The following is a 16,550-nucleotide window of genomic DNA, read 5'->3' as shown; positions in this document are numbered from 1 at the left end:
AGTGATATAGTTCAGGACCGCTCACAATGACGTAGATGCGTACATCTTCCTCTCGACCTCAAACTCCAATATCCCTTTATACTTTCCCACCATGTCTTATCGAACCATATTCTTACGGCTTAGTTTTCTTTAATTGTCATCTCTACCACAACATTCCAATCTCTTCTGTAATACAATAGATTACTTTCATCTCATCATGCTAATGCGGTATGGCAATCTGGGCCTAAGCACATCTGTGTCTAGCTCGACATTAATCATAACTGACCGAATAGGCTGCTAATAATCAATTTCTATAGTTGTTATTCATGTCGGGTTGCTTATTTTCAACATCTATTTATTATTACTTTACAGGTACAAGTGAAAATATGTTACCCTGAGATTTTTTATATGGAACTAATGGATATCACTAACAATAAACTATCCATATAAAAGTATAGATGGTGTTAGGAGATTCGGACGTGTAACTAAAAGGTTTATAAGTACCTGATCCCTTCTTAACAATAATACGCTTGGAAATTTTAATATTCTAACATCAGACAGCAATCACCAAAAACATTTTTATATAACACACAAATATTTACCTCTACAGGAATGAATAAATTCTCAGTGACTTCAGCTAATAATTTGTTAATAGTATTCTCGAGTCCAATTTTCGCTGCAGATACATTTTCCTGATAACCACGTAGAATAATTTTTGCTTGTTTCTCTTTAGGTAATCCTGTCGACGATAATTCATCACTCTCATTATTGTCATTATCATTATTGCTATTGTCTTCTACTGTAGGCTTTGAAATACTACAGAAAGTAATATCATCGCTGATGTCAGTAGTATTGTTGTCAACTGATGAATGTTCTGGCATTGACGACAATGATGGTGGTAATGGTTTTAGAACTACTGAACTACTATTATTATTATTACTACTACTACCAGTGTCTACACGAATACCAACATCATGTTTAGAGCAGAGATCAGCTCTCATGCTAAGAATACTTGATAAGAACCTAAAGGGAAATTCTACAACTGTTTCATAACTTCGTGCAATTTTATCCGCTTTTATAAGTTCACATTGTTGTAACCATTCGGTTAGATCAGCTTTAGCTGCTTCTATATTCGCTGGTGTACCACGTAAAAAAATGTAGTCGGAACCAGAAGTATGTTGAGGTGGCAGACGTATATTAACCTATAAGAAAATAAAAACATTAAGATAACTGAATCTATAAATACTAATTATTTGTTTGAATATGTCAACATTAGAATGTATAAAGACGACCGTGGCGAATACCTACACGTTTACATTAAAGCAACACAATTTTCATCATAACTTACTGGAAAATATTCTTTGAAATTACTTAGCATTCCCTTATAAAAATATCTTCGAAATTCAACGGATTATATACTATAAGATAATAATGAGAATTATCTACAGATTGGGATCAATGCTCGTTGATACTACTAACAATGTGTGTAAGTAGTTTCTCATGGCGATATGCAATTTTTAATCCACCTACAATTCCACTATACAACTTACAATAAACAGGCTGATTAAAATGACGCATTTAAACAAAAAGGAAAATCGTCTAACACCTAGTTACTAAATTTTTTGATCAATTTGAATGGAAGAATCTGATCACACTCATTCAACCGTGTACTTCATTTATATTATATGATAGGACAAGCAGAACTACAAATGATGAGTTTAAGATCTTCACATTTGAACTATTTATTCAATCGTTTACTTAACCTGATAAAGTGAATAATGTAAATAGTCACAACACTTTGACTGAATATTTCTTGTACAAAAATTTAAATCATTTATAGAGTATTCAATATGTTGGGCACTGGTTCTGTTTCTCAATGATCACTCAGTCGAAAACCAATCATTTGGTCAGTCAACAATTTATCAGGTCGATAACCTCAGACATTTTATTTGTGCTATCATAAAAGAATGAACGTTAGAAAATTAGAATGAGTCATTTTTTTAGGTGGTTAGAAAAGATCAACACGAAACCCTGAATCTAAGATTTGTGTTAGTTAACACACACGGAAGTAAACAGCACCTGAAAACTTCAGAAAACGAAGACTTCCTGTGATATTCAAACACTCGTTGTCGCAACCGTATTGTAGCTGACCTAAGTTCAGATCATCCTAGCTACCAAAAATAAACATGCTGAATATAGTATCAAGTCAATTAGACTAGCAGCCACAGTTCAACTTGATCGATAGAATACAATCAATATCGAAGACTGATATGACGAGATAAAACGATGACATTATTTAAATTTATATTTTTTTGTATAAATTCTTTATGAACTTTGTTTAGTGTGACGTTCTAAGGTTAACATTTCTTGTATCAATTCAATGTGAACTTCGTTCAGTGCGACAAGTGTGAACTTTCGTTCAGTGTGACAACTATGTTCTCCATATTAATTCAGTGTGACTTTTTTTAAAACAGTAACTCTATGTATTTCCCATTATATGTGATATTATTAAGTATGTGTTCTTAAAGAACCAATAAATTACCATTATACTAGTCTTTTGTGTTTTCACTTTGCCGCATGAGAATTGAGGTGGTTCCCGATTGTCAAATAAAAGCAGCAAAATTGTAGACATAAAAAGATTCGACACGTGCATTAAGAGAGGCAACGCAGAAATAACAAAGACTAAGCAAATATAATAATGAACTATTCAGTAATTCATACACTTAAGATTTAATAAAGATTGAACATACAGAATGCTTTTGTTTAATTTCCATAGCTTTAGATAAAGTTTCTGCAGTTGTATTTGTCACTTGTTCAGACACATTATTATTCCGTTTATTACTATTACTATTATTATTGCCACGCAATGAACGACGTGACTGCTCACGTGTTGTTGTATCTGATGAAGTAACTATTAAATTACGATGAAATTCCTGAGGAACTGGGAATGTTTCCTCAATTGGTAGGAGAGGTTTTATGCCTTCTTCAAATACCTGATTAATACGTTCTTGTACGCCTGTTATCACAAGAATGCCAGAAACAGAGTGGAACTCTGATAAAAGAATCAAATAAAGAAAAAAGAAGTAATTAAAATGAGAACAATCAATTACTTCGATTGATGGTCGATTGGTGTATAATAGTGTGAAAACTTTGCATAAAACCAAAAAAATATTACGTACTTTATAAATTTATTACTTGGACTATTATCAACTCATCAACCAGGGTACAGATAATTCTCAAGTGACAAGACTGGATCAGGCGGAGTAAGGCTCGAACCCTAAATTAAATAACTGAAAATTGAGATCTTTAGCCACTGAGATACAGCTTAAAATAACTATGTTCATATGATGAATAGAAAAGAAATTTCCTAATTAAGATAAATGAATTAGAAATGAAATAATCAAGTCGTTCGTTTTCGGATATATCAATTCGAACTACATCCTGAAGTTGTTTGAAAAGCTACAAAATGAGAGCTCTATGAGTGAATCATTCAAATTGGAGAACGTAAAACCTCTAGACGCGTTCCTAATCTCATCCTCACAGTATTTAAAGACGTTTTAAGCGTTCTATGATTTATACTTTTACAACATTCTTGATGATCAAACCACAAGATAAACACTAAACAGTAAGTTGATAGTTATGTTTAAGCTTGTGAGTCACTAATGCCATATATATATAATCAGTTATGTACTGATAACACATCAATAATAAAATCATCAGTGTAGGGAGATTTGTTGAAGTTTTTAAATTATGAACTATACATATGAATTAAACAATCATTGAAAATGAAAGAAGCATTAGGCAACTTTTCCATTTTAGTATGAAACGTCTCAGTAGTGCACAATCATGACCCTCAAAAGAAGTCGAAGACGAGACTTTAGGGTTTCTTAGCAAGTAATTAACGTTGGGCCTGAGTTAGCATACAATAGCTTACATCGTTTAGCTTTAAGTAATTTGCGATAATGCACAACCATCGTAATTATGGATGTATATCACTACGAGAAAAGTTTTATTGTTTCGTAAGAGTAATAACTACAAAAGTGAATTCAGGAAAAATAATAAATTTGTAATAATATCCAATGCAAGTGTGTCAGTCAGTATTAGAAATGTAGAGCTTGACACATTTCTGCATCGGTTCAAGTTTTCATACCATATTAGCACGAGATAAAGCTATTAAGAAAAATCCAAGAGTTGAAAGAGTAGTAACAGAATCTCTTAGTAGTGGTACTATAAGTGGAAGTAAAAAGGTAAACAGATATTTCGGGACTTAGATTCTAAAAAAATAAAGAGTGAATGAACTTTATTTATATATTTATTTAAGCACATAAATATTGGTACAAAGGGACACCAAATACATATGCGCCACACAACAACACTGAGAATATGAAGAGATAGACAATGTAAGGTGTGCATAAGAAAAAAAAGGTGAACAATAACCAACATAAATTAGCGTATGAGAGTGAAATAATAATAATATTGGAAGAAGCAGTTCAATAAACAAAGTTACAACCAGAAAGAATTCTCCCAGTCAAAGAAGTTACGTCCATTTTTTATGAAGAAAGTAAAATAAAGTTACAGCAGGATCGCCACTGGCTTCTATTCTGAGCCATATCTGATAACGTCTCTAGCTACAGTGTTGCACCATCTTTAGGACCCCAACTAGGGAATCGTGAAGGATCAATAGAACCAAGTCCGGTACAGCTTTCTTTCATACCATGACAACATGTCAAACACTGATCACCTCTCCACTTTTTCCAACCAGCCCCAGCGTCGCCAAATAATGCACGACGTGGAATTCTCTGGGACGATATTTGTAGAACATATCCAAGCCATCGAATTCGATGTTTCAAGATAGTGACACCGATTGAATTATCATCTCTGAGCCCGGACACACGATGCCGAACCTCTACCACTGGATGGCAGTAATCCTTCAGAGACAACGATGATCAAACACAGAGAGTCTTCTAACATCTTCAACTCGGAGAGGCCAGGTTTCACAAGCATAGAGCAAAACTGCTCTCACCAACGCGTTGTAGATCCGACCTTTTACAGTCAGACTAACATCACGAAGGCGTCAAAGATGGCTCAGATTGGCATAAGCCGCTCTGGCTTTCACTATACGTGCATTGATCACATCACTCACGCCACCACCAGCACTTATGCAGCAACCTAGATACACGAACTTCTCAACTACTTCAATCTGCTCACCATCCGGGGTGAGTACAGGATTGGAATCCTGCCAGTCTTGTAGAAGTACTTTGCACTTCGAAGGTGCAAAGCACATACCATAACTACGGACACTAATTGCCAACTGATTAAGTGCGGATTGCATGGCTTGGGGATTATCACACAGTAAGACAATATCGTCCGCATACTCAAGGTCGAGAAGTCTTTCTCCAGGCAACAGATCCACACCACCATTACTTACATCCATCAGAGCTGTTTCCAGAATGTCGTCGATGGCCAAGTTGAAGAGGAATTGTGAGATTGTGCAACCCTGTCTAACCCCACTGCTTGAATGGAACAATGGAGAAAGCTGGTTGTATGCCTTCACTCTACCTGAGGTGTTTGTATATAGGGCTTTTAGGATGTTAATAAACTTCTCAAGCACACCCTTCTTCAATAGACAATCCCAGAGAACAGTCCTGTCCAACGAATCGAAGGCAGCCCTGATGTCAAGAAACACTACGATTGCTGGCCTTTGATAAGTATGGCGGTGTTCTAACATTTGGCGGAGGGTGAAGATATGATCAATACACTCTCGATCAGAAAGAAAACCCACCTGCTCCCCGCGAGTCAATCTTTCTCGGGTTTTGAACAACCTACGAAGTATGACGGAAGTCAATAGCTTGGACGCAATGGCAAGTAGACTTATCCCCCGAACTCATGTCAAGTATTGGTTTGACCACCTCTAACTTCTTTCCAACTTCTGTAAAGTAAATGTATGACATATACTGATATGCACGTCATACGAGGAATACAACTACATAAGCTGTAACTACTTGAACATGTTGCAGTAATCAATAGACAATGGAAATACACGAAACAAATTTGGTATTTATTTCTTTATTTAAGAAATATTAAGTAACCCAACAAACAATGACTGATTCATGAACTCAACTCTGAGACGCAACTGTTCAAATTAAAATAGATGAGAAACAATTTGAACTTATAATTCATTGTTTTAAATCCAATTGATAATTGATAATGACTATTTATTATTTCTACTACTTCAGATTGCTTAATTTAGCATCACACTAATTTGTAATTTTATCTAAGAAGAATTGAAATATGTTGAGTGTATAAAATTAACAGATAGAAAACTTTGTTTGAGCTAGGTTTCGAAATAGTTGTCATCTTTAGGGAACTAATGTTCTTTGTGAGATGCGAACTCGCATCATCATCCACTCCAACACGCTGAGATATAACCCTCTGGACTATTTAGACAGAGACTGAACTCCTGTAGGACTGAGGAATTTACAACTGACTAATCAACAAGTAGTGGTCAAAGTCATGCTTACCTTTTCCTTAGTGCTAATCGAATTCTATTGATCCAGTTGCAACTCGAGCAGCACTAATTACTAGGAAAACATGACAATGGTCATTACTTGGTGACCATCCAATGTGGAATTAAACTAGTATTGAACCTAGTATTCTTTTTAATAATCAAATGATTATGTTGACACAGAGAAGGAAAGACGGTGAAAGATCGAGGCGTTATTATTATTATTATTATTATTATTATTATTATTATTATTATTATTATTATCATTACTTATAGAGGGTTTCATTTAAGAAGAAAAGAAAAACGAATTAGAACAAATTACAAATTATAAACATTTACCTGATTGATTAACTGATCTCTCATCAAATGTTGAATAACTATCGAAGTCAGAATTATCAAATGAACGACTAAATCTAATCTGCACTCTATATAATCGTTCGAGTTCCGGCAGATGCGAACGATTACGTTCCAATACAGAAATATGACTAGGATCAGTGAAAGGAAATTCTTGAACTATTTGTTCTTGCATATCTTTGATAATTTGTTGCAAAATTTGAGCTGCAGTCTTTTATTTTATTAATTAGAAAAGAAAATATCGATAAATATATATTTACATTTATTTGGACAAGAGTTGATACATAAATCAGTTAGTCAATCATAAGAAACGTTAGACCTAGGATGTATGTGGCGATGTATGTGACTCCATATCAATATGGCGAAATGAAATTATCAAGACAAATGTCAGAGTAGTATTAGGGACATAATAAATGCACTATGAAGTATATTATGTTTAAGCATTGTATGCCTCCGATAATTCTTTAAATACTAAATATTCAATAAATTACAAGGTGATAATACGATCGAAGCTTTACTTCAAAGTTTGCGAAAATTCTAAAGACAACTAATATAGCTTAAAAATAAGTCATTAGTGTCAAAAGTAACGGATCGCTTAGAGGAATCGATACCAAAGATAAGAAAAATAACTCTTAATCGACCTGTTTGTTATTAAATTTAATAGCAAGTAAATGAAAATTTACTGCAATATCCTTTTTCTCCACCCTTCCTACACCTTACTTGTTTATCCAGCTGATGGGACAAAAAATAAAGTTGAACGTTCGCGTGTGAGACCGAAGGTCCTGGATTTGATTTCTTGGGTCAGGGTTGTGGATGTGCTCTGATGATGAGCCTTACACTTAATATAATTACCTCAATTGAATATAAAGTGAAAAAGAGAGAGTACTGTTGCAAAACTAACTAAATTAATCTACTCACTGTCAACAATAATTTATATATATATAATAAGTTTAGTAATCCGTAGAGAATTACGAGCAACTAAAATTATTTATTTATATAGACGCATAAACGTTGACACAAAGAAGAACCAAAACAAATACGCTCTACATAAATCACTGAATCTGTATGTGGGTTGGGATACTGACTGGATGTCAGAAAAGAAACAGGTAGTTTCCTTGGAGGGTCATTCCTCAAGCATTGACCCGGAGGTCTAATCCACAAGGCAGTGGAGCAATGTTAGAAGATGCAGTCCCACGGTAGACAGTGACCAAGAATAGGTTCACTTGTTCCCTCAGGATCATTGAGTGCATTGGTTTGGAATCAAGGCTTCAACTATCCTAGGTTGTTCCTCCATACCCACACACCCGGTCTAAACGCCAGGTATTCATTTTTCGTTTTCTTGATTTCGTAAACAATACCCCCACCGCGAGAAGGTACTCTGGAGGACTTCCCTGGCAATCACTATAAACGTGTGGCCATATAAAAGGAGGGGACTATAGTCGATATCATCCATACCGGGGCATTTCGGGGCCTGTCTTACACTAGGATGAGACGTCCGTTTAGTGTTTCCAAGTTTTTAACTAAGATCAGTCCGTGATATAAACTACAAAAAATAATGATTGTAAAAGCAATATATAACTGGTTGTGAACTGTTCAGCATGTTCGAATGTAAAAAATTTGTTGTAAATTATTATTGTTGGAAAAAAGACCTACAATATATGAACTAAAAATAAGACATTAAAGAGAAAGAACTTATTTGTAAGATCTCTGAGGTTTTACAAATAAATTCTTACTCTTTAATGTCTCAGATTAACTCGGCGCCCAAATACTGTGAAACTATTCGATCATATTTAGACGAAAGTTCTTATTTAAAAATAAGAGTTGTACGGTGTGATACACATTTAAATAATACACACACACAAACATACTTCAACACAAGCTTTAGAGCCAATTAATTTAATGTACAAAGGTTCAGTGGAATGTTCAGTTGAATTTTCCGGATTGGATTGTATATGATTATTATAACGGGGCATTATTACACGGACAGTTTCTAAATCGGGATTGGGGAAATTACGACGATACTGGTTAATTCCTTTCAATATAGATGGATCAACTGGAATTGATTTTTCCACTTCATCTTCCTATAAAAAAGATACGGAAATGAAATAGTACACAATGATATAGTAATTTAAAAGGTTTGGTTTCACATTAAACGTGTTTGAACATGCCCGTGAGCATTGAATGCTTTGCATAAAGCGGTAGTTAATTGCATGGGGATTCGATTTACAGCCAATAGGTCTCAGATCCGAACTTCATGCCACCTACTACGTTTTGTGCAACTGATAAGTCTGAATAGCTTCTACACTTTGATTGTGGCTCAAAATCAAGTACAAAAACTCGTAAATGAGATTATCTAATTTAGGTTATTCAGAGCTTGATTAGGTCAGTGGTAACATTTCTCTGCCCCTGAAATTGAGTTTAAATGCTATCACATGTTAAGCCGTATACAGTCAGTAACTGATTTTACTTTTCCCGGGAAGAACTAAATCTCCGGAGAGGAGACTGAATAAGAGTGCGACCATGTCTATTATTCAATCTTCAATATCTTCTATACTGGAGTTATGAAAAAAGAGCTGATAGAATTCCCATACCCATTAATTACAATTAAAGAAATTTAATGGAAATTTCACAATACAGACTAAAGTATCTAATGTATAATTGATTTCATGTAATGCGGTTTACAATGATAACCCACCTAAGTATGAAATAAGACAAATGATAGTAATTTTGAAACTGTAACGACCAAGTGTAGTAGTGGTATAAGAGATATTCAATCCTATCATCGGATAAAAGATGAGAGATAATACGATAATTGACAATACATTTATTTTATTTTATTTAACACATAGATATTGGTACAAGAGGGTACCAGATACATATGCGCCACATAAATCTCATTTGATATGTGTGAGGGCTGTGATACTGCTCGGATGCCCAAACCAGGAGCCTTCGACCTGAACGTCTGATCACAAGGCAGTGGGGCATTTTAAGGAGATGCAGTCCCATGGTAGCCGGTGACCAACGATTGGTTCATACGCCATTTGTTTCCTTAGGATCCTGGAACCCATGTGCACCATTGGTTTGGAATCAGGGTTTTCCAACTCCCCTCGGTGGACTCTCTGTGTCCACCAACCCGGTTAAAGCGCCGGACATTCGCTTTACATTCTCTCAATTTCGTAAACAACACCCTTGCCACGAGAAGGCAGTGAGTAGGACTTCCCTGACAGAGGCTATATACGCGTGGCCATGTGAGAGCATTTCGAGAGGAAGAGCGGACTCTCCACACTCTCGGCCGTACCAGGGCATTTGAGGTCAATGGAGACATACGATCAGGCACGAGATCGCTAGATCGGTCCTTGATCGATACACTAGGCAATAGAATACCATAAGTGATTATGTGAACTCAGATATACAGGGTCCAACCAATGACTGAGAAACAGATTATCAGCCAGACCAACAGTTTAATGAAATCAATTACAAGCGGTCAACACAAAGTAAATCTACACTAAAAGTAACAGTCTGCAAGATTTACGACAGCAGAATGTGTAGACCTTCACACTTTGACCAATCACATCAGATTTTCTCAAATATAAGGAGGATCTAAAAACAGAAAACGGTTTATCTCTACAATTCATTTCATAATAATAACCACTTATGAAAGCAACAAAGTGATTCTCGTAAGAAAAAACATTGGTATTCACAATAAATGCAGATGAAAATCGATAATAGTGTATAATTACCAAAGATTTTAAAACATTTTCTAATTCACGTTTCGCTTCCGACACCGCAGATTTCGTACCAACAATTCGGATTTCACAAGCCAATTTTGGGTCAGATTCAAAACGATCAGGGAACACCAATTCAACATTATGACGGCGACGAAACTGCGTTATATTCGATGCGTGTCGGCCTATAAGAACACCATGAAACCTAGGATTGGCATGAACAATTTCCTAACATTAAAAGAAAGAAAGCAATGAAAACCACAAAAAAACAATCACAGGAAAACAAGGTAACGAAAAGTAAACGTAATAAGCGAGAGAAATGTAGGGAATAATCGGTAAAAAACAATGTCACATAACAGTAAAAATAACGATAAGAATAAGAAAAAAACTGACAAGATAAACTTTAAGAAACAACAAAAACGACAAATGTCTATGGACGAAAATTCGTTAGTAAGCAAACACTTCGAAAACAATAAAAATGAAAGCTACAAAAACGCCAAAACAAACATTCAGGAAATACAATGGAGAAAAAATATTCGACGACAAAAAATCCAAAAGATACGAAAGATAACAGAAAAATAATCGCACAAAGCAATTATGAAATCGCTAATATGTTAAGTACAAACGACAAAACCACGAAACATATTTATCAGAAGAGGTTTTCCATCAACGACAAACAGCAACTTACAACGTAAAATATCCACTATAATTCAAATTTCCAAAAACACGAAATACAAACTCCACACTCAAGTCCACATATTCCTACACACATCAATACATCAATCCATCCAACGATCAACTATTATAAACACACACCAGCAACCCTAAACAACAATCACCATCACAACAATTTACCCACATTCACGTCAAAACATCAACTATAAACTATTCCATCTCTTCACAACCATTATCACAACAAAAACATTCAACAACAACACTCATCAACACATCTACCAAGACATCCAGCCATCCATCCATCCATCTACCATACATTCATTCATTCATTCAATCAATCAATCGATCAATCAATCAGATCGACAGTCAATCTCATCACATCATCATCAACAAACTCATCATACAATATAACTATAACAACAACAATCAAGTCCATTACAAACGTCTCACACAGGAAACATAAACATGTTTCGCACACGGTTTGTCAACACGATCACAGTTTTCTATAACTAACGGTGAACATGGAATGTGTGCGAACGGGTAAGGCCGAAATCATATCAACTTCAGCACCCCAAAATAACATCAATTTAAGACAGTGGGTTCGCAGAAAGATCAATAACATCCTCTGCATTATAAATACTCTGTCACAATTACACCGATATCGTACGATCAGTCGATCGACAACATCAAGGTGCGTTGACACTGTCTACTATCAATCAACCATTCTCAATTTACTCATAGTCACAAATACAAATTTATATCACTCTACTTACATCAACTCCATACAAACAGAAAATACATCGTGCACGCTCAAGTCCACCAATTCATACACACATCGATACATCAATCCATCCAACGATCAACTATTATAAACACACACCAGCAACCCTAAACAACAATCATCATCACAACAATTTACCCACATTCACGTCAAAACATCAACTATAAACTATTCCATCTCTTCACAACCATTATCACAACAAAAACATTCAACAACAACACTCATCAACACATCTACCAAGACATCCAGCCATCCATCCATCCATCCACCATACATTCATTCATTCATTCATCCATTCAATCAATCGATCAATCAATCAGATCGACAGTCAATCTCATCACATCAACATCAACAAACTCATCATACAATATAACTATAACAACAACAATCAAGTCCATCACAAACGTCTCACACAGGAAACATAAACATGTTTCGCACACGGTTTGTCAACACGATCACAGTTTTCTATAACTAACGGTGAACATGGAATGTGTGCGAACGGGTAAGGCCGAAATCATATCAACTTCAGCACCCCAAAATAACATCAATTTAAGACAGTGGGTTCGCAGAAAGATCAATAACATCCTCTGCATTATAAATACTCTGTCACAATTACACCGATATCGTACGATCAGTCGATCGACAACATCAAGGTGCGTTGACACTGTCTACTATCAATCAACCATTCTCAATTTACTCATAGTCACAAATACAAATTTATATCACTCTACTTACATCAACTCCATACAAACAGAAAATACATCGTGCACGCTCAAGTCCACCAATTCATACACACATCGATACATCAATCCATCCAACGATCAACTATTATAAACACACACCAGCAACCCTAAACAACAATCATCATCACAACAATTTACCCACATTCACGTCAAAACATCAACTATAAACTATTCCATCTCTTCACAACCATTATCACAACAAAAACATTCAACAACAACACTCATCAACACATCTACCAAGACATCCAGCTATCCATCCATCCACCATACATTCATTCATTCATTCATTCATTCATTCAATCGATCAATCAATCAGATCGACAGTCAATCTCATCACATCATCATCAACAAACTCATCATACAATATAACTATAACAACAACAATCAAGTCCATTACAAACGTCTCACACAGGAAACATAAACATGTTTCGCACACGGTTTGTCAACACGATCACAGTTTTCTATAACTAACGGTGAACATGGAATGTGTGCGAACGGGTAAGGCCGAAATCATATCAACTTCAGCACCCCAAAATAACATCAATTTAAGACAGTGGGTTCGCAGAAAGATCAATAACATCCTCTGCATTATAAATACTCTGTCACAATTACACCGATATCGTACGATCAGTCGATCGACAACATCAAGGTGCGTTGACACTGTCTACTATCAATCAACCATTCTCAATTTACTCATAGTCACAAATACAAATTTATATCACTCTACTTACATCAACTCCATACAAACAGAAAATACATCGTGCACGCTCAAGTCCACCAATTCATACACACATCCATACATCAATCCATCCAACGATCAACTATTATAAACACACACCAGCAACCCTAAACAACAATCATCATCACAACAATTTACCCACATTCACGTCAAAACATCAACTATAAACTATTCCATCTCTTCACAACCATTATCACAACAAAAACATTCAACAACAACACTCATCAACACATCTACCAAGACATCCAGCTATCCATCCATCCACCATACATTCATTCATTCATTCATTCATTCATTCAATCGATCAATCAATCAGATCGACAGTCAATCTCATCACATCATCATCAACAAACTCATCATACAATATAACTATAACAACAACAATCAAGTCCATTACAAACGTCTCACACAGGAAACATAAACATGTTTCGCACACGGTTTGTCAACACGATCACAGTTTTCTATAACTAACGGTGAACATGGAATGTGTGCGAACGGGTAAGGCCGAAATCATATCAACTTCAGCACCCCAAAATAACATCAATTTAAGACAGTGGGTTCGCAGAAAGATCAATAACATCCTCTGCATTATAAATACTCTGTCACAATTACACCGATATCGTACGATCAGTCGATCGACAACATCAAGGTGCGTTGACACTGTCTACTATCAATCAACCATTCTCAATTTACTCATAGTCACAAATACAAATTTATATCACTCTACTTACATCAACTCCATACAAACAGAAAATACATCGTGCACGCTCAAGTCCACCAATTCATACACACATCAATACATCAATCCATCCAACGATCAACTATTATAAACACACACCAGCAACCCTAAACAACAATCATCATCACAACAATTTACCCACATTCACGTCAAAACATCAACTATAAACTATTCCATCTCTTCACAACCATTATCACAACAAAAACATTCAACAACAACACTCATCAACACATCTACCAAGACATCCAGCCATCCATCCATCCACCATACATTCATTCATTCATTCATCCATTCAATCAATCAATCAATCGATCAATCAATCAGATCGACAGTCAATCTCATCACATCATCATCAACAAACTCATCATACAATATAACTATAACAACAACAATCAAGTCCATTACAAACGTCTCACACAGGAAACATAAACATGTTTCGCACACGGTTTGTCAACACGATCACAGTTTTCTATAACTAACGGTGAACATGGAATGTGTGCGAACGGGTAAGGCCGAAATCATATCAACTTCAGCACCCCAAAATAACATCAATTTAAGACAGTGGGTTCGCAGAAAGATCAATAACATCCTCTGCATTATAAATACTCTGTCACAATTACACCGATATCGTACGATCAGTCGATCGACAACATCAAGGTGCGTTGACACTGTCTACTATCAATCAACCATTCTCAATTTACTCATAGTCACAAATACAAATTTATATCACTCTACTTACATCAACTCCATACAAACAGAAAATACATCGTGCACGCTCAAGTCCACCAATTCATACACACATCAATACATCAATCCATCCAACGATCAACTATTATAAACACACACCAGCAACCCTAAACAACAATCATCATCACAACAATTTACCCACATTCACGTCAAAACATCAACTATAAACTATTCCATCTCTTCACAACCATTATCACAACAAAAACATTCAACAACAACACTCATCAACACATCTACCAAGACATCCAGCCATCCATCCATCCATCCACCATACATTCATTCATTCATTCATCCATTCAATCAATCAATCAATCAATCAGATCGACAGTCAATCTCATCACATCAACATCAACAAACTCATCATACAATATAACTATAACAACAACAATCAAGTCCATCACAAACGTCTCACACAGGAAACATAAACATGTTTCGCACACGGTTTGTCAACACGATCACAGTTTTCTATAACTAACGGTGAACATGGAATGTGTGCGAACGGGTAAGGCCGAAATCATATCAACTTCAGCACCCCAAAATAACATCAATTTAAGACAGTGGGTTCGCAGAAAGATCAATAACATCCTCTGCATTATAAATACTCTGTCACAATTACACCGATATCGTACGATCAGTCGATCGACAACATCAAGGTGCGTTGACACTGTCTACTATCAATCAACCATTCTCAATTTACTCATAGTCACAAATACAAATTTATATCACTCTACTTACATCAACTCCATACAAACAGAAAATACATCGTGCACGCTCAAGTCCACCAATTCATACACACATCAATACATCAATCCATCCAACGATCAACTATTATAAACACACACCAGCAACCCTAAACAACAATCATCATCACAACAATTTACCCACATTCACGTCAAAACATCAACTATAAACTATTCCATCTCTTCACAACCATTATCACAACAAAAACATTCAACAACAACACTCATCAACACATCTACCAAGACATCCAGCCATCCATCCATCCATCCACCATACATTCATTCATTCATTCATCCATTCAATCAATCAATCAATCAATCAGATCGACAGTCAATCTCATCACATCAACATCAACAAACTCATCATACAATATAACTATAACAACAACAATCAAGTCCATTACAAACGTCTCACACAGGAAACATAAACATGTTTCGCACACGGTTTGTCAACACGATCACAGTTTTCTATAACTAACGGTGAACATGGAATGTGTGCGAACGGGTAAGGCCGAAATCATATCAACTTCAGCACCCCAAAATAACATCAATTTAAGACAGTGGGTTCGCAGAAAGATCAATAACATCCTCTGCATTATAAATACTCTGTCACAATTACACCGATATCGTACGATCAGTCGATCGACAACATCAAGGTGCGTTGACACTGTCTACTATCAATCAACCATTCTCAATTTACTCATAGTCACAAATACAAATTTATATCACTCTACTTACATCAACTCCATACAAACAGAAAATACATCGTGCACGCTCAAGTCCACCAATTCATACACACATCAATACATCAATCCATCCAACG

The 16,550-nt window shown here is 35.7% G+C and overlaps 1 protein-coding gene across 1 annotated transcript in view; it reads right to left on the bottom strand.

Moving 5' to 3' along the window:
• MS3_00004363 (uncharacterized protein) overlaps positions 1-16,550 on the bottom strand; it is an 88,452-nt gene that overhangs the window by 4,107 nt on the left and 67,795 nt on the right. Inside the window, exons 10-14 of the mRNA XM_051212281.1 lie at positions 10,579-10,791; positions 8,707-8,919; positions 6,824-7,049; positions 2,730-3,031; positions 582-1,181 (exon numbers count right to left, since the gene is read on the bottom strand). Of these exons, the coding sequence (XP_051072444.1) occupies positions 582-1,181; positions 2,730-3,031; positions 6,824-7,049; positions 8,707-8,919; positions 10,579-10,791 (1,554 nt within the window). The remainder of the gene's footprint in view (positions 1-581; positions 1,182-2,729; positions 3,032-6,823; positions 7,050-8,706; positions 8,920-10,578; positions 10,792-16,550) is intronic.

Source organism: Schistosoma haematobium, chromosome ZW (genome assembly GCF_000699445.3).
Source record: "Schistosoma haematobium chromosome ZW, whole genome shotgun sequence".
In the NCBI taxonomy this organism is placed as follows: Eukaryota; Metazoa; Platyhelminthes; class Trematoda; order Strigeidida; family Schistosomatidae; genus Schistosoma; species Schistosoma haematobium.
This window is presented reverse-complemented; position numbering and strand designations above follow the sequence as displayed.